This window comes from Panthera onca, chromosome E1 (assembly GCF_046562875.1).
Source record: "Panthera onca isolate mPanOnc1 chromosome E1, mPanOnc1 haplotype 2, whole genome shotgun sequence".
NCBI lineage: Eukaryota > Metazoa > Chordata > Mammalia > Carnivora > Felidae > Panthera > Panthera onca.
Window position 1 is genome coordinate 45724737 of NC_138352.1, and position 19769 is coordinate 45744505.

Below are 19769 nucleotides of genomic sequence, written 5' to 3' on the forward strand. Positions count from 1 at the left end.
AGGCAGTGTCTAGTTCAGGGACTGCTCAGGGTCAAGAAACATCTTTAAAGGAGTGAATTCCCTCCTTAGCCAGATGTTACGCTGTCGTGGCCTTGTGTTGCCATCTCTTGGCTTACTTTCTAGAGTGGAGCAGCCTTCCTAAAGCTTAGTCTAGCTAGTCTTGTGATGCCGCTTCAGTGTCTCAGGTCACCACTGCTCACTTCCCTCATGCAGGGAACATAATACATCAGTTCCTCAACACCTGTTTCATTATTCCCTGTTCCCTTTTTTACCAGGAATGGAGGGATCTACAGCAGAACATCAGATTGACCCGATGAGGCTTTTTCTTAATTCTAGGTCCATGAAAGGGAGAGGAAGGACTACGGACTCAGAAAGAGGGAACCATAAGATCCGCCTGTATTAATTAATATGCTAACTCTTTGGAGATTTCTGAGAAACAATCCTTCCTGAATTCTGGACTACTAAATCTGGTGTGAAGAAATTATCAATGAGGTGTGTCTATCAGGGTTCGGGTTAAAGAATATTCATTTGATTTATCTGTTTTTGCTCCGCCCCTACTCTTCACGACATTTGGACAGGCATTAATAAGTAGTGATCTCTTGTTGCAAATGAATAGTGTTTTTCTGGTAATGCAGATGAAACATCACAATGCTGTTCAGTTTCATTACATCCATCTTTTAACTAGTGGAATGTGTGTGGGGTGGAGGCTAAAGCCACTGAAAAGAGTTTTACCTCTGTACCAGAATAGCTTCATGTAAGGATTTAATTTATGTTTTTGACTATTAGCATGATGATGTAACTGAGCTAAGCTTTTAGTTGGGTTTAGGCCCACCAAGTTTGTGTGACTTGTTAGGTATCAACTTTTTTCCAAGCTGAGCCATTACCCGGGGCTTGGGGCATCTGAGGGCAGGGAGGAACAGGTGGCCAAAGGAGAAATGTTTGGTGCCTGAGAGTATGTTTTCCAGTTGTATTGAATTTCTTACTTGGTGTATTTTTGACCTGTCTTACTTTCTTTCCTTCTTATGTGCTATGCTATTTTGCTGGCTATTTGTTAGATGTTCTCTGTCATTTAGGAGTTGTGAAACGGAAGTTAGCTTTTCTACTTAAATGCTTTGTGGATGGAACTGATAGGTTTAACATTGATTTCTGGTAGCTTCTTTCTAGAAGAGTTAAACTGATAAATGTGTTTCTATGGCTTTGGACTTGTTTTTGGCATCTTGGGGATGAATGAGACCCTTCTTAGAAACAAGTGTTTTAGAACCCTCAACTACTAGCTGAACTAAATGTCTACCAGGAAAATGAGTGGATTTATTTCCTTTACCTTTGTTCTCTGTGATTGTCTAGCTGTCAAGGAACTTAAATAGGTATTCAGAGAAAAAAATTCTCCCTTGTTTCCCCTTCCTCACCTTACCAGTTAAAGCAGAAATAACTAGTGATGACACTTTAGGTGGTAGAATTGAAACACAAACCCAGCTTCTGACCACACGGGCCACAGGCAATTGGCTTAAGCCCTTAGTGTGGTTATGAAGTTGGGGTGGACTGGAAGGGGGTGGGGAGATTACTTCTGCTTTCCTCCTGAGAAGCTTGGCTGGGTGTTGTTGTTTTGGTTTGGTTTGGAGGAGGGGGGCGGGGTGCTTCCTTTGGTAAAATGTTCTTCCTTTCCTCCTTGATTGCATTGAGGCTGGTAATGAAAGGTAAACACTTCTCTCTGGCCAATGTTTTTTTGGTATTTGCAAATATTCCATTCTTGGCTTTTCCTAGATTTGTTGTCAGTTCTAGCTTTTTTGCATGAAGAATAAGTCCATTAACTTGACAGATTTGAAGCCTCTTCTAACTTCTTTGGAGTAGATATTCCCTACTGAAAGTTTTGGATTTGATTTGTTTTCAATTTGCTGAGAAGTCTTACTTGGGGACAGGTAATTGACAACAGCAGAGATGTTTCCTATTCCTGGGATTCTAAATCTAATTATAACCCCAATGTACTCACAGGATTTTAAAATTCTCTCCGAAATAGGAAGGAAATATCCTGTTACTTTCTAATGTTTGCTAAAAGTTGTCTTTAGAAAAGCTGATCTAAGTTTTCAAGTAATCTCTACCCCCAATGTGGGGCTCAAACCTATGGCCCCCACATCAAGAGTCACATGCTCCTCCAACTGAACCAGCCAGGCACCCCCTAGAAAAGCTGATCTTAATAGGTATATTCCTTTGTCATGTGTCATTAGCCTTTTGTCAACTTACATTAGAGCTCTTAAAAAGAGAGAGGGATGAGGCATGGTGAAAAACCTGTTACTTTGAAAGAAAGTGAGAGGAATAATTAACTGTTTTTGCGGAGTTCACAGCCCCAAAATTAATCTAGAACCAACTAATAGCACCAATAAAAATATTTACTTAGGACTTCTTATATTATATACAGGAAATGTTCTAAGCATTTTACATACATTTCTCATTTAATTCATGAGTCATCACTGTGAGATAACGCATTTATTTTGTCCTCATTTTCCAGATGAGGAAATAAATCCCTGGAAGGTTAAATGACGGGTTATATAAGCTGGGGCAGAGGAAGTGGGAAAGAAGAACCTGAATAAGATGAGGAGGAGGGGATCTTGAGTTTTATTTGGGTGGATGTAGGCACACTTTTTTTTCTTTTTTTGCTTAGACACCAAACATTTCAGTTATCATATTCGAAGGTAACACCACTGATTCACCCACTGAAAGTTGTTCACAGTGATCAGGATGAATTTACTGTCTTTAGACATCCTTAGTCTTTTCACTTTCTCCAGTACTGTCTGTGGAAGCTGGTTTGAGGAGAGGCTCATTTGTTTGTGGTTAAGGATATTGTCTGTCCTAAGGGTAGAAATGCCCCTTCTAGGGATGGAGTCTTTAATCTTATTGGTTAACCTCCTTATATTCCTCAAAACATTTGGACCTGATTGTTTTTGAGTAATTGTTCCAAACTTTTGGATATTTTCCCTCTGGAAAATATCCTAAGGTTTAAAATTTCATCTGAATTTAAAAAGTTGTTAAATTTTCTTTTTAAGGGAGGGTTTGGGGAGCAATCAGGAATTTGGGTTTCCTCTCATGGATAGAGATAAAATTAGCCATTTTCCTCAAGAAAAGTGATACATCTGAATCCCAGCTCTTCATTAATGAGAACTGGACTGTTTTCACTTGACCTCTACTTCCTGTTGGTGGGAAACAGAGGTGCTGTGAGAAAGATTGCTGGAGAAGGGTTTCTAGATCTCAGAATAAGTTCAAGAGTCTGGCAATATTGTCATTAGAATAATGGTCTTCAGGGGCGCCTGGGTGGCGCAGTCGGTTAAGCGTCCGACTTCAGCCAGGTCACGATCTCGCGGTCCGTGAGTTCGAGCCCCGCGTCAGGCTCTGGGCCGATGGCTCGGAGCCTGGAGCCTGTTTCCGATTCTGTGTCTCCCTCTCTCTCTGCCCCTCCCCCGTTCATGCTCTGTCTCTCTCTGTCCCAAAAATAAATAAAAAACGTTGAAAAAAAAATTTAAAAAAAAAAAAAAAAAAAAAAAAGAATAATGGTCTTCATAAGCACTAGTTTTCATGATCCTAAAGCTTCATTTTTAACACCCTTTGAAAGGCTGTAAAGTAGGAAAGGCTAAACTGGGGAGGAGGAAAACTTAGTAGATAAATTACATAGACCTTGAGGTGAATCTGTGCTCAAGAAGCAGAGACGTGGAGTCACTGAATGAAAATGAAAGAACAGGCAGTGTCTACGGTCAGAACTGAAAGGTTTTAGTTTACCTAGTTAATTCCTTAGATTTACATCTTAGTTTCCTCCTTATCTTGCATGTGCATATAAACTTAGGCTTACTGAGCCGTTTTCTTTTTCTCCCCAAATAAGACTAATTTTATAGGAGACATAGGGGCCACTGCAGCAGCTTAGCTGAGGAACGTATGAGAAACTGTTCATTTTCTGTCCCCTCCTGTCTTAGGCTGATCTGTCCCTTGATGTGCTACCTGCTTCTGCTACCGACCCATACTGCAGACTTCTCATTCATCCCCAAGGCCTCCAAGCAATGTCCAATAGGGAATCGACTCTAAAAGGAACCAGACCAGACCAGACCAAAAAGGTGTGCAGCCCTTTCATTGTGGTGACTGAGGGAAGGAAAGAATGGGAGGGGGTATACGTGTGTAGTGGATGGAAGGGAAACACAGACTGTGAAATTACTATCTCTCTTCAGTTTCTTTTAGAATAGAATTCTGCAACCATACTATCACTATTGTGTCAATATAGGGGAAGTTCAAGATGGTGACCTTGATTAGAATATGTCTGGAGAGGAATAAATGGAGTGTGTGAGATAAGAGACCGTTGGTTATGAAGGATGTTGAAGTCCTGAAATAATGTGACCATCTGAGGAATTTTTTTAAGCCAGAGTTTATAAAAATATCACCAATACAGCCTGCCCCCTCACTGCCCGCCACAGGAGACTTCTCGGACTGGAGACATTTGTTTAATAATAGCTTGTCTCTGATATTCCCAGAGCTACCTCTCTGAGGAGGGGATAGCAAACGTTCAGGACACCATCCTACAAAGTTCCAGCAGCAGTGACGCCTACACGGAAGACTTGGAACTGCAAACAGAGGCTGGGGTCACCTCAGTGACATCTGACGCCGTCCAACCACAAGTTCGGTTTTTGTTCTGTGGGGCGAGAAAGACTGTACTAAAAGACAAAAATAATTTCTTATCTATACTTCCTCACTTGTTTTTGTTTATTTTTTTGGCGGGAGAGGGGGATGTTCGGGCAAAATTTCCTATCCTCTCTGGCGTTAAGGGGAGGATGGGAAAGCTCAGCCCTTCGCCCAAGAATAAGCCAGTAATGACATCTCTACGCGTGGGAAGTGTTTCCCTCAGCTGGGAGGATCTGAGGCTGCACCCCAGTGGGATTCCTTGCTAGAGCTGGAGGGCCGCTCCGAGGTAGATGCACATCGTAAGCAGGAGTGCGGAGGGGTTAGCGCGCTGGGGATGAAATACCAGACGGGAGAGACACTCCAAGTCCTGGGGGCTTCCCCCAATTTGGAGGCACGGTAGTGCGGCGCATACGGGACTGAAGAGCCAGGTGACCGCCGTGGCCTGCGCCTGCCGCCGAGGGTCTGACAGGGACGCGACGCTGCTGGGCACCGCGTTGGAGTCCCGGGAGACGGCTCCGCAGTGCCCAGCGAGTCCGCGCCAGACCCTGGCGTCCTCCATCTTCTCTCCTGCGCTCCCCCTGCTCCGGCTGCCTGAGCCGCGGACCGCAGCACCACACACCCCCGCGGGGGGGGACGCCGCGCCCCATCCCCGCCCCCGGCCCCACCCCAGCCCCCCCGCGGAGGCCCTGACCCCACCGCCGGCGGGCGCTGGCTGAGCTCCGAGGCGGCGAGTCTGCGGCGGGGACGCCCAGAAGGGGTCCGGGCGGCTGGGGGCGGCGGCGGCCGGGTCGGGGCTCCCCCCCCGCCCGCGCTCGCCGCGGCGGTGGTGCGTCCCGGAGGTTACCGGAAGTGGCCGCGCTCGGCGCTGCCATGTTGAGGAGCCGCCGCTGCCGCTGCCGCCGCCGCCGCCGCCGCCGCTTTGTTGTCGCCTCCTCCGGCTGAGGAGGCTCCCCGAGCGGGGGGAGTGGGGAGGAGGGGGGTCGGCCGCCGCAGCCATGGAGGCCAACTGGACCGCGTTCCTGTTCCAGGTACTGGGGGCCCCCCCGGGGGGGGCACGGGGGGGACAGGGGGGCCGGGCCCCGGGCTGGCGGGCGGGCGGGCGGGCGCTCCTCCTCCCCTCCCTCCCGGCTCCGCTCTCCGGCCCGGCCTTAATCCCCCTTTGTTTTTCCGCCCGCCCGCCCCGGCGGAGCGGGGCTGCTGAGGTGAAAGGAGGCGGCCTCACGGGGTGCGGGGGAGAGAGCAGGCCTCGGGGTGAACCCCGGGCCCCCCCTAACACACTCACGCACACGCACACACCCTTCCCTCCCGCCCTGAAGGGGAAGGGAGGAGGCCGGTCGCTGTCACCACCCGCGGCCCAGAGAAAGGAGGGCGCCGGGCCGCTGGATAGCGCGGGCCGCTTGGCCACCGCGCGCTCGGCCCGGGCCCGCACCGTGGGGTGAGGGGGGGGTCCCCAGGTCCTACTCTGAGACACCCCCCCCACACACACACACTTCATCCATCTTTCGCTGTCCTGCCGTTTAACCTCCCTCTCCTCTTTTTGTGTGTGTGTTGACTTTCTGACCCCCCCCCCCCATCCCCGCGAATAGCGGGTATCCCTGGGTTCCCCGCCACTCCCCCTTCCCGCCCCCCCCCCCCGTGTTTACCCTGTTGGGGGGTGTTCTGAGTGAGTCTCCCCTCCCCAAACTTTTTCACTGGATTACATTTTTTCTCTCGCAAGCCTTTGCCGAACCTTGGCAGCTGACACCCTCTCCCTCTGTCCAGCTCTCCCGCCGTCCCATTCAGCCCGGGGAATCCCCCAGCCGGGCCGGGGCGGGGGGAGCGGTGGGGGCCGGGACTCCAGGAGGCCCGACCTTCTCTCCCGGAGCGCTTTTCCCTCTCGTCCCACCTCGAACGTTTCCTCCTACCGAGTGGGGGAGACGGAAAGTGGAGACAGCAAACAAAGTCCGCTTACAAAGCCCCCAGATGAGTCATTCGTTGGGGTGTTGGTCTACACTTTCTGCAAGAAACTTAAAAGTGACTGTAGCCGATACGTTGGCACTCCTCTTGCCCGCCTGTTTTAGGTGGGGGACCCCTGTTGGGAAGACCTAGGCTGGAACTTATTTTTTCCCTGCCTCATTTCTATTTGCAAACGAATCACTTAGTGGGCAGTAGTGATGAGCTCACGGGAAAACTTCGGAACCGGAGGAGGTTAAGAAGCTTGTCACTTTAAATGCGTTCTTCCCGCCTCTCTGGGTTATTTTCCTTCTTTGAATAACTTTGTGAAATCCCAAACGCCTTGCTTGGGCGCTGGAGACCTTTGAAACTAACCAGGAATGGATGCAGAATTCTCAAAAAATCATCCCAGCCACTGGACCCATCCCAGTGGAGATGATATAGGGAATTGGATAATTCAGACATTACCTATTGTGTAGAGCTGGTATATTGTTTTCAAACATATTTTCTTTCAAATGTGAGTAAATTTGATTTTTAAGTAGTTATTGAAATATATTCGGGCTTCTTAAAATTGAAGATACACAAAATTTGTCAAACTTCTTTTCTCATCCTGATCTAGTATTGTTTTATCATGCTTTAAGTCTACCTAAAAAATGCATTGGGGAAGATATGATGTATAACTACCTGGCATCCAGATTGGTGTAAAGGTGGCAAATGCCCTCTCTAGAAAACGCTTTCAAATGGTCTTTTTAAAACATGGGATTAATGGGCCACCTAAGTGATTTTCATTTGAAGAATGCTTTTGATTTACCATATTAAATCTGCTGTATGTAAACTTAATGGTGATTGAAAAAAAGGAGAGTTCTTTATGTAAAGGAAAAACCTATAACTAATTTTTGGAAAGCTAGTTGAACATTTTTTTGGAATACTTTTATTCTTTTCCTGGATAAGACAAATGCCAATCATTTATTGATCAACTTGTTAATTAGACTTTATATTATTGAATTTTTTTTTTCAGCAATTAAAATCTTTTTCTCCACCTGATGGAGAAGTGTGAAAGCTAATATTTGATCCTGGGCTTGGCAATGTGTGCAGTGAAAATTGTTGGAAAAATAATTTAGAGCCAAAGACAGTGGAATGGGTTAAGAGAATATTTCAGTCTTTTCTATAGAAAGGTATGAATAGACTTATTCAGTTTCAGTTTTAAGTAATTTTCCCTGGGGAAATGGGAGAGTTAAACTCTCTCGTTTGTTTCCTAGAGCATACTGTGGAATTTATATTTTAAAACAGTTTAATACCTGCTTGCTTTCCAGATAACCTGGTGGAAAGTGAAAGCCATAGCTGTTAAGATGTTTGATGGATGATTCTCCTAACAGGGCATTCAAGATATGACTCACTGATGCTAATTTGTTTCAGTACAAAATTTTTTGCCCTCTGGCACTGGAGATTTCATGGTGCTATATCCTACCACCCTGGGTGATGAAATAACATTTCTGTTTTGTTTTTTGCCAACCCCAGAAAAAGGAAAGCTTGGGCAGGGTTAAAAAAGCCTTCAAGTTGAAAGAGATGGGAGATAAAATGAAAGCTTTGGTTTGATGATACTAGTCAAATAAAAGTCTACCCAGAATTTTTTTTTTTGTTTTTTTTTGTTTAATCACTTAACTGAAGGCAGGCCATGGTGGTTATTTTACTCTGTCTCTCCCTCAGTGAACAAGTTGGGGGAATCCAGTTCCCCTCTTAGAAGGCTTCATGTAGAAGTGTGGGGACCCTAGGAATCCTCAGAGAGTGATTCCCATAGTGGTCGAGGCATTCTACAGCATTTCACCCAAGAAGCAGGGACCTGGTGTGACCTCGTGTGAGAGTGAGCTTCAGCAATGCTGTAAAAATACTTTATGTTGCCACAGACATCTGAATTGGTAAAATGGCAGTAAGTGCTTTTAGTACTCCATCGAACTAATGGTTGTTCAGAATTGAAAAATGCCTCTAAACACTATAAGTCTGAACTTTGGCCAGAAGATTTGCATTCTCTATTATCTGATCTGTTAGCCTTTGAAATTGTATATCGTGAGCTATCTTCAGCTATTAACTGTTTGTATACTGTATGGAAACTTGGGTATACAGGTTGGAAAGGGGGTAAGATTTGCATCCAAATTCTGTAAAGTTTCTACTAATGTCTCCTGGGCAGACCCTGACATTTACAGTAGCTCCATAAATTAAATTAAAAGTGGACTGTAATTCAGTATGATCCCTGAGTCCAGAAAGATACTCATAAGTAAGCACACAATTTCTGTATTTCCAGGACTGAAAGGGTGATTCAACCAAAATTATTAAATTGAAACTGGTAGCTGTGGATACCACACTTCCTAATGATTTGGGGAGACTGGTTCCAGGCTTAGCTGCTGTGCTGCCATCACATAAATATTACAGCTATGTGCGATAGACACTCTTATCCATCAGGGGAGAAGCGCTGAGCATGTGTGTCTGTCTCCTTGTTATTTTCTTCTTAATCAAGTTAACTGTAGGATTTGTGATTATAGAGTGAGAAGGGTAAATAAGTGGCTAGGGTGTCTAAGATGATGGGATGGGCCCTCCTAGGATGTTGTATGCTTAAGATATTTGGAACTCCTGCCTTCGAATGCATGTATCCTTTTAGGATTACAAAACTCAAGCATAGGGGCTTGAGCCCACTATCAAAAGTTGCAAAAATAATGGTGGTAAAAAGTACAACGTATCAGGAAGAACTATTTCAGGAATTTTCCCCATCATTTCCTAATTGTTTATCAGTATGGAGAATTTTAAAAGAAGCAAAACCAAGAGAGTAACTACTCATAAATACCAAGAACATGATCCACGACGAAATTTTGGTTTCAGTGCAGCTAAAGAAAATTTCTAGACAGCGTCCAGTTCTGGAGTGGAGAAGCACATTATAACAGCAAATGTCTAATACTTTAACGAAACATCCAAGTGCTGGAAGAAGATGAAAATGAAAGGAATTTTAATTATTTACGGTTTGTGTTCTCTTGCTAGTCTGTCTTTGAGAGTTTCAGGTTTGAACAACTAGTGTTGTTAAAGGATGCAGATTTCTAGCGTAAGAGTAAATGAACTGGGAAACAACTGACAGGTGTTTTGCTGTGGGCTACCTTCACACATGCCTTCCAGGCTGATTAATAGCAGGTTTAATTTCAGTCAATCTTTTAGTAATAAAGTAAAGTAAAAACTTTAAAAGGAAACTTACCAAACCGCGTATGTATTCAGAGAGCTAGATTCCTGTTATCACTTAGCAACAGCCTCCTTCCTCCAGCACTAAGTTTTCTGATGGAAAGGGAGAGACAGTGCCTTTCTTTTCCTAGGTAAAATAGACAAATAGATGATTATGTGTATACATGTGTATGTATATGAATGTGTTGTGTGTGTGTTACTGCAGTAAGGTACTCGTAGATACTTAGTCTGGAGTGTGACTTTTTTTTTTTTTTTTTGGACAAGTTATTTAAACTTGGTTTCAGCACTGACAGACTAATGCAAACTGATTCCATCCGCTGGTATGTCCCTTATGAACCAGGGTGGTGTGTAGTCAGCTGTTTGAAAGCAAGATCACTGTCAGCAACTTAGTCGTACAAGTTTTGTGTCTGCACAGTGATTTTAATGCTTTGTACTGGAAGCTCTAAAGGTCACTAGGTGGTTGCTGGCTCACTGCTGCAGGGAGTAGCTTACAGGCTCTTTGATTGTTTCTTCTGGTCTCTGTTGTCTGTGGGACATGTTGAATTTTGAAGGCCATTGTGAGAGGCTGAGTTTCTGAAGTGTAAATGTTTGGTTTTAGGCCCATGAAGCCTCCCATCACCAACAGCAGGCAGCACAGAACAGCTTGCTGCCCCTCCTGAGCTCTGCTGTGGAACCCCCTGATCAGAAACCATTGCTTCCAATACCAATAACTCAGAAACCTCAAGCGGCACCAGAAACATTAAAGGATGCCATTGGGATTAAAAAAGAAAAACCCAAAACTTCATTTGTGTGCACTTACTGCAGTAAAGCTTTCAGGGACAGCTATCACCTGAGGCGCCACGAGTCCTGCCACACAGGGATCAAGTTGGTGTCCCGGTCAAAGAAAACTCCCACTACGGTGGTTCCCCTCATCTCCACCATCGCTGGGGACAGCAGCAGAACTTCGTTGGTCTCAACCATTGCTGGCATCTTATCAACAGTCACTACATCTTCCTCGGGCACCAACCCCAGCAGCAGTGCCAGCACCACAGCTATGCCCGTGACCCAGTCTGTCAAGAAACCCAGTAAGCCTGTCAAGAAGAACCATGCCTGCGAGATGTGTGGGAAGGCCTTCCGAGACGTGTACCACCTCAACCGGCACAAGCTCTCCCATTCGGACGAAAAGCCCTTCGAGTGTCCTGTTTGTAATCAGCGCTTCAAGAGGAAGGACCGGATGACTTACCATGTGAGGTCTCACGAAGGAGGCATCACCAAACCCTATACTTGCAGTGTTTGTGGGAAAGGCTTCTCGAGGTACTGCATTTTGCTTTGCTTTGCTTTGCTTTCATTATGGTATCAGTGAACTTCAGTTTTGTCTCTTTGCCATCTAGAAGGTTTATGTGAGAATAGCTGTGGGCAGGCCTGTGTTATTAGAGGAGATTGGTGATAGATAAAGTATTACACCTCCAGGTCTCATTTCAGTGTGGTGTGGTTGGCAAGCGATGACACAGTGATTAGCTTAATATTTCAGCTGAGAAGTGCCTTGGTGGACTGGGGTCTTCATTTGGCACATCAGTAATTCTTGTCACTGCAAAACCACCAGTTTCCAATTCAGTCGGGTGACTAGATATGAGGTTCACTGTGCAAATCAAAGAAACTTATTTCCTGGAAGTTGGGATGACCTTGGATACTCTTAGTAAAAGTTGTAGGAGGACGTTTTTCCGTGTATCTGTGGTTACTAACATTTCACTAATTTTCATTTTCAAGGCTTTTAAAGTTAATAGAGTAGTAGCTGTCTCTGGCAAGTGTTAGGACTAAAACTTTGGGTATTTTATAATTTAAAGAACCAAGACCTAACATGATTTGATGTTGACTAGGAGAGAAAAATTAACAGGTAAAGGACTAAGACTTTTGTTTGTGGTAAGAGAGGTAAGGAGGCTTGCACTGGGGGGGAGGGGGAGTTGGTAATTCGGCTAGCTTTCTTTAAAATGCCCCCCACCCAAAGCTGCCAAGCATGTAAACATCACAGTGAGTAGCATTTCTCAATGTGTGTTCCATTACATCTTCTGTTGAAACTCTCTCTTTCACAGGCCTGACCACTTAAGCTGTCACGTAAAACATGTCCATTCAACAGAAAGACCCTTCAAATGCCAAGTAAGAGTTAAAATGACTTATCCTTAGTGTAGCACTTAATGCACATTATCCAAAAGGTCTGAGCCAATCAAATCTCACCGTTCTTGAATAGTCTTAAAATCACTGACTTGAGTAAATGTGGTCCATTTGAATTCTGGTTTTATACGAGATAAATGACAGCTTCTATTTCTGTGAGGCAAGAGCATTTAAAAATGTAAATGTGTTGTTTTTGTTAAGCTACATTTCCCTTTCCTTAGGCAACAGTATTTATTGTTATAAGAAAAAAATTTATAGTCTGGCAAAGGTCATTATGTGTTTGGAATGAATGAAATAAATGAATGAAATGCTTTAAATTATTTGCCGGGTTGATGATTGAGGTTGTTTTAACTGTAATAGAAGAAAACTAGGAATTTTCTCCCAAATGTTATCACTTACCGGATGTTTGTCTGCCAAATTGGGGTATTTTCTAGTTGTTTGAAAATCTGTTGATTTTATTTCACATAAGTTGTGATAATGAAAAGGTTAGGAATCTTGCTAAATCAAATGACTTTTTTAGACCTCAGTAATTTTAGTTTGTTGTTGGAAGTCTTTTTGTGCTCCTTTCAGTTAAATGTGTTAATGACTGACTTTATTAAGTAAATGATTTGAACTGTAAGAAAAATCCAATTCGAGGAAGGAAGCTAGTGTCATTTGAATGAGTGCCTGCTATGTGCGAGGCCTCGGGCCAGTCTCTTAATCCCACCAATAAATTTGTGAGGTAGGTATTATTTACCTTCATTTTACAGATGAAGAAACACATTCAGATAGGTTAACTAATTTGCTCAGTGTTACCTTGTCGTGAATCAAGGAGCTGGATTTAAATCCAGGTTTAACTGACTCTACGGCTCACATCTTTTCAGTACTTACTCTGTGTTGATATTTTTTCTTCCCTCAAAATGTAAGGGTCTAAAATTCATCGAGTGTTTTGTCATGATGGCGATTCTAGGTAACACATGCAGTTCAGATTCAACTCAGTCTGCTTGCGGACATGGATAGGGTAATGCCTAGAATATAACGTACTTTAAAATGAGTAGAACAGGATAGTCTATATTTAAAAAAAGTTTTCCTCCCTCATGCAGACGTGCACTGCTGCCTTTGCCACCAAAGACAGACTGCGGACACACATGGTGCGCCACGAAGGCAAGGTATCGTGTAACATCTGTGGGAAGCTTCTGAGTGCAGCGTACATCACCAGCCACTTAAAGACACACGGGCAGAGCCAAAGTATCAACTGTAATACATGTAAACAAGGCATCAGTAAAAGTAGGTGACACTTCAAATTATATTTCTGTCGCATTTGAGATTGGTGAAATCTGAGTGTTTTGATAATGTATTGAAGGTATTTTCACTGTGCTGTCAGTACATTCACGTTCATCTTACATGTTCCCTCCCATCACCAAAGCGCGTAAACACACGTCAATGGAGAGTAGATACTGATGTTAGAAACAGACCTCACCTGCATATATACAATACAGACAGCACTGACAAGCCCTCCGCTAATTTTGCTTTCAGTCCTGTGCTTGTCTACTAACGACACCCAAGTTAGAAAAGCATAATTTTCCCGTAGCTGTTTTTCAATGCGTCCCTTCTTCTATGGAGTTTGACTAAAAGGCTCTAGTGTTTTAGAATTGCGGCAGCAGAAGCCACACTAGGAAGTTGCATCTTATGCTGGGCAATTTTGATTGTTTTTATTCAGTGTTAGGAAGATTCTCAAGCATCAATGTCTCCTAACTACTGATTGAGTTAATAACATGCCCTTAATAACCTTAAAGATGAAAGGAGTGTTATTAAGTTTGCTTTTCAGACCCAGATCTGTAGAGATAGGACATCCTACCCATTTGAAGGTGTAAGTGCTTTGCCCACCTTAAATTCAGAATTGAAAAGAGACTCTTTCAGGGACTTGTGGATAAAACTTGGTACTTGTATCTACCCAGGCTTTTTCTTTGAGATTGCCCTAACCACCAGGAGAAAGTATATTTCTCATTCCGTATCCCATTATATATGTACTTTGTGCGGCAGAAACATTAAGTTCTCAAAATAGGTGGCCAAAAGTGAGTGGGAAAGAACGTTTATTGTGTTTTAATCTCATCCATTTTCCTTCTTTGTAAGTAAGTTGGGTTTATTATCTAGCATGTCACACTTTGTTAACTTTACAAAAACTTACTTCTAGTGCATGTTGTTGTGGTCAAGTAACCAACTATATTAGATATTTTGGTGAGTGTGAATTTGTCCATTCTAATGTTAACGAAGTTCCCTTCCAAAAGACACTTGCTTTTCAATATAGCAAAGAATTCTTTTTTTCTTTTATATTGATTTTCCCTAGTTTTCTAGATTCCTTTCTTAATTTATCTACTTTGACCAATATAGACAGAAGCAGCAAAAGAAGATGCTCTGTAGTAAAAACTATCAAGTCCAATGATAAAGGTCAGAGAAGCATGAGGAGTCTCTAAGTATCCAAGTTTGGGGTTTTGAAAAAAAATGGCTGCACTTTTTCAAGGTAAATGTAGCGTTTCTGGTTTGTCTTTGGAGTAGCATGCATGAGTGAAGAGACCAGCAACCAGAAGCAGCAGCAGCAGCAGCAACAGCAGCAGCAGCAGCAACATGTGACGAGCTGGCCAGGGAAGCAGGTGGAGACACTGAGACTGTGGGAAGAAGCTGTCAAAGCAAGAAAGAAAGGTAAGATGAGGCAGTCAGTGCTCCAAGTGTGGCTAAAGAAGTGTTTTCGTTCTGTAGTTTATTTTCTTAAAGCTTTGCTATTTTCTGCTTTGTAGTGTTCTTTCTGTATTGTATTATTCATTACATGTTTCCGACTTTATAGTGCTGATAATCTTTTCTCTTGGTCTTATCCTTAATCTCATTCAGTCTGTCACTGGGGCTGGCATTAGCTTAACATATATGTACCAAGTTGTCAGGAACTTTAGTTGTTACTAAAATTGAGAATGGTTCCCTTTCCTTTCATGTATCTTCTAAAGAATCAGAGCATCACTTTTCAACATAGCTTTTTAACTTCATACCTATAGCTTTTGGCTTCTAGACTGTTGTGCAGCCATTTCAAATCAATCTTTTTGTCTATGTACCATCAGCCACGGGAGAGATTCCCGAAATTCCTTCTTTCCTTCCTGACCCCTACCATGTCTTATTCCTGTTTTATTTTAAATTCATAAGGAATCCCCTGGATGTAGGCTTCTTGTAATCCTTTGCTGTGTGGTTTTTTCCCTCTTTCGCTTTCATGTAGTACGGCTGTTGCCTTGCACAGATCCCTTCTAAACACCCTGTACTTGGATAAAGATAAAAGGAATAGCCTCCTTTCTCATACATGTACTGGCATCGCAGCCAGATAGGCTTTCCACCCTTCCTCAGCTGCCACTTGCTCCTCTCTTGAAAATGAAAATTTGTCATTGTTCTAATAAAATGCTATATGGTTAGGAGAAGGGGTTGGGGGGTGGGGGGAATGTATACGTGCCATGACAATTGCCCAGTGAGTGAAAGAAAGCATGTTACGGAGGATGTTTTACTTAAAGGAGTTGAGAGTAAAATTGTTGAAGTCCTGGAAAAGGATGATGTCAGACTGAAAGGAAAATGTGCAGGGTTGGGAAAGTGGCGCATGTCAGGGTGAAAGCTCCCTCTTTGGTATAAACAAGAATATCCTTAGCAGTGCTACCATCACCTCAACAGTGAGTTGGTTTTCTCTTTCTTTCTGTACTCTTCCATTTGGTGTTGTATTTCAGTTTGCTTGCACAATAAGACTTGATTGTTTAGCTCATCTTCTGACCTCCATGAAACAAAATGCTATTGTAGTCCCATTTGTAGCATGAATATCTCTGGAAACCACCACTGATGTTAGAAACTTCTATATTCATGTTAGTAAAATGCCACATTTGGGGGCAGAGGAGACTCCTGCCCTGAAAATGTAAACTTGAATCAACGTGTCTCTTTTTTAAATAAGATAATGTTAAGTTCCCAAACCTGAGTGACAATCAGATCACCATCTTGGGAACTTTTTAAAAATACAGATTTCCGGGTCGCCTGGGTGGCTCAGTGGGTTAAGCGTCCGGACTCTTGATTTCGGCTCAGGTCACGATCTTGAGGTTAGTGGAACTGAGCCCCATGTCGGGCTCTGTGCTGACATTGCAGAGCCTGCTTGGGATACTCTCTCTCCATCTCTCTCTGCCCCTCCCCTGCACACACACTTGTGTGTGTGTGTGCGCTCTCCCTCAAATAAACATTAAAAAAAAAAAAAAAAAAAACCCAGATTTCCAAGATTCATGTAAATCTCACTATTGAATTTCCTGGGAGGCCTTTTTTTTCTTTGTTTCCTTCAAGCTCCCTAGATAAATGATTTTGATCATCAGCCAGGTTTGGGAATTCCTGACAGAGAGTATGGAGTTCCATCATACTGATCAAGGAAGGGCTGCATATTGACCCCAGGTTCCGTGTGAGGTGCTTTGACCCATATGTGTGGGAGTATGCAGACCTCCATCTTTAGTCTCAAATGTATTTCTCCATTTTGACAGCCAGGTTACACACAGCTAGCCCACCCACCTGTCTTCTTACTGCTGTTTTCTGACACACCAGCAGGTGGTGCTGAATTTTGTTGAGGGGTGGGGTGGGGGGGTCACCTCTGAGGCAAATTTTAAGAAATGACCAGGCATTGCTGGATAACAAGGACCAGGGTCCCCCAAATCACTGCAAGGGCTCCTTGCTTAATTATTCCTCCTTGATATGGTTGATTTATATATATGTGTGTGTGTGTGTGTGTATAGGCAATTAAATGACACTAGGCATAAAATTGTGTCAGCATCAGAAACACAAGAAATGGGAGTTTGGGAAGGAGAATATAAACCCATTGAGAGATATTTTGTCTTAACATAGTTAGGAAACCTAACCGGAAACAGGATTATTTAACTAAACAATTTTTCTAAGACTGAAATAAACATGATATTTAAATAGCCTTTTTACCAGTCCTACTTACAGATTTTTAAAACCTTAACAGAATGTAGCTTCACCTCTGAATCTTTAGAGTTCATAGCAGTGAGGACGCACAACTCTCTCCGCTAGTTACAGTGTGCCTTACCAGAAGATTTTTCTGATTACCTGTTCTTGTGTGACCATTGGCCCAGCGCTGTGTAAAACAGGCTCTTTCTCCTGGCCTGCCGATGGTTGGCTCTGCCTGCATGAAGCTGTAGTGAGAATACTAAGCCCTGCTTGCTATCTCTGCCCCCCAGAGTGCCTTGCAGAAATTAACTGATCTTCCCAGCATCACTGTGAGGTAGGTACATAAATCTAAACTTGAAACCAAAAGCACCAGGCTGAACAGGTTGCCCAAGTCCTTGTGGGAGGTACAGAATCAGAAAAGAGATTCAGGCACCCCGCCCCCCCAGTTTTGTGTTCAGAGAGCCTCCCTTCCTGATGACCACTTGGTAGAAAACTGTATTTTCATTCATAAAATGTGTGTCCTTTTAATTAAAAAAAGTTGATTCAGAAACTGTGAATTTTGTTCATTGCTTTGGGAGTCTAAAGGCCATTTTGTCTTCTTATTTTAGAAGCTGCTAACCTGTGCCAAACCTCCACGGCTGCTACGACACCTGTGACTCTCACTACTCCATTCAATATAACGTCCTCTGTGTCGTCTGGGACGATGTCAAACCCAGTCACAGTGGCAGCTGCAATGAGCATGAGAAGTCCAGTAAATGTTTCAAGTGCAGTTAACATAACCAGCCCAATGAACATAGGGCACCCTGTAACTATAACCAGTCCGTTATCCATGACCTCTCCTTTAACACTCACTACCCCAGTCAACCTTCCCACCCCTGTCACTGCTCCAGTGAATATAGCACACCCTGTCACGATCACATCTCCAATGAACCTGCCCACACCTATGACGTTAGCTGCCCCTCTCAATATAGCAATGAGGCCTGTAGAGAGCATGCCTTTCTTACCCCAAGCTTTGCCTACATCACCACCTTGGTAAACAGTATTATAAAATCAAAATATGGGTTAAAGTAAATATTTACCAGCAACTTACTTTTAGTTTATTAAAGCAAAAAGTAAACCATGAAATCGGGAGATTTTATTACATTAGTTAATAATAGTGTAGTAGCATTTTTCTCCAATTTGGCTGGGATTATTCAAAGTAGGGTGTGTATGTAACTTATCACTGGACCACTTTAGTCTAATCAGAAATTCCTTTTAGCTGACAGCATTGCTTAAACAGGATAGTAGTTGGCAAGATAAAATGCCAGAATTAAAACCAATCATAAAAAAGCAAAACCCATTTCAAAATAAAAAAACAGCATTATTGTTTCTAATCCCAAGAAATCATTTTATTCTAAACACTAGCAAAACTCTTCTCCCCATATAAAGTGGATGGGTGGATGGCTGATTTTAACCTGAAGTCCTAAATCCACAGATAGAGAGCTAGTGTAGAATTGTCTGTGTTTATTGTTTTTATGAGTAAATACATGCATTGTCATAATAAAATGCATTTCAGAGAATATGCATTTTACCTTTGGGAATATGTTAATTTCAGGCAGCATTCCCTATGGGAAAGGTGATACCAGCTCTGATATGCAAAGCATATGATAATTTATCATTCTAACTTCAACATATAATAGGGATTGTGACCTGATATTTGGAGATGTAAATATTGCTCAGCATATTAATCCTGATGGAATATAGCATTGTAGTTGACTTTTTAAAAAAAAAAAAAATTAAAAAAACAACAACAACAACAACCAAAATATACAAATTGTGTTTTGGTAAGAAAAGGCCTCAACTGACAGCGGAGAAGTCAAGTGTGTGGACAGGCAGACTCCTAACAAACAGAGGCCAGTGGGACTCCTTTCAGGAGCCAAGGAGTACTTTGGAACAGTTAAAATATATTGCTTTAAATTGGAAGATGCTGGAGGCACTGGGATGTGATATGCCCCTCTCTCTCCCAATCAGAGCCTGTTGATGTTACAACAGGGAAAGATGTGTTAGTTGCTCACTAGAGTTTATGTCTTATATTAAATTGTATACAGTTTTTATTCTAACCACTAACTAGGTAGTATGCCCCTTCAGAACAGCAGAGTGTATCTTTTTTTTTTTTTTTAATTTCTCCTTCCGTTTCTTAATCAAGTATTGTGCAGATTTGTTCAACTTTGTAAATATGGACATCACTTTTTTTTTTTTCTTTGAAAAAACACTTGTATCAGCTTTGTGGTGTTTTCAGGGAGACAGCTATCTGTACTCCCTGTAGAAACCCAGCAATGATTGTGCACGTTAAGACATGTGCTTTTTATTTCTTAGCAGGATGTTTTATCTCTGTACATAAAGTAGAAACCAAAAGTTAGGGAAACAGATACTCTTTACACCATCATGCCACACATGTTTTGAAAGCATTGTGTTTAAAAAAAAAAAAAGTTACTAAAACCAAGACGCTGTGATTTTTTTTAAGTTGCAATATGTTTTGGGTTGTTTTTTTTTTTCTTTTTTAATCTTGCAGTTAAGAGAAGTGGAATTTAGTTGTATTAATCTTGCAGAATGTTTGCAGGACTGACTATCAAACTGGATGACTTCCGTTTATACCCCACTGTGTCAGTTCAAGCATCAAACACCTTACATCTGAGGCAGACTTCCTACATCAGGGACAGGTATCTGTGTGTCATTATACAAAACAGTTCGAGGGGGTTGAACTACGTAGTAAAAAATAAAATAGTACTTAGTGTAAAATAATTTTATAAATGATCTTTTGTACTTTAGGACATTAAATTGTACAACTTTTGTATATATAAAAGCTTAGGAACTTTCTGTTTAGCAGGAAGGCAACACAT

The 19769-nt window shown here is 42.7% G+C and overlaps 1 protein-coding gene across 2 annotated transcripts; it reads left to right on the forward strand.

Moving 5' to 3' along the window:
• Nucleotides 1-5528: 5528 nt before the first annotated feature.
• Nucleotides 5529-18689, forward strand: VEZF1 (vascular endothelial zinc finger 1). 2 transcript variants are annotated; one of them, XM_060646513.3, is made up of 6 exons: nucleotides 5529-5681; nucleotides 10403-11097; nucleotides 11874-11937; nucleotides 13017-13218; nucleotides 14488-14631; nucleotides 17499-18689. In XM_060646513.3, exons 1-6 carry the CDS (start codon nucleotides 5649-5651, stop codon nucleotides 17924-17926), a joined length of 1566 nt encoding a protein of 521 aa, XP_060502496.1. In that variant the 5' UTR covers nucleotides 5529-5648; the 3' UTR covers nucleotides 17927-18689. The 2 variants fall into 2 exon arrangements, with proteins under 2 accessions (XP_060502496.1, XP_060502497.1); XM_060646514.3 differs by having other exon boundaries at nucleotides 5531-5681; nucleotides 13035-13218.
• Nucleotides 18690-19769: the final 1080 nt, after the last annotated feature.

Coding starts and splice junctions, on each gene's coding strand:
- VEZF1 (XM_060646513.3), top strand. CDS start 5,649: ATGGAGGCCAACTGGACCGCGTTCCTGTTCCAG. Junction 5,682..10,402: donor GGACCGCGTTCCTGTTCCAG/GTACTGGGGGCC, acceptor GTTTGGTTTTAG/GCCCATGAAGCCTCCCATCA. Junction 11,938..13,016: donor AAAGACCCTTCAAATGCCAA/GTAAGAGTTAAA, acceptor ATTTAAAAAAAG/TTTTCCTCCCTCATGCAGAC.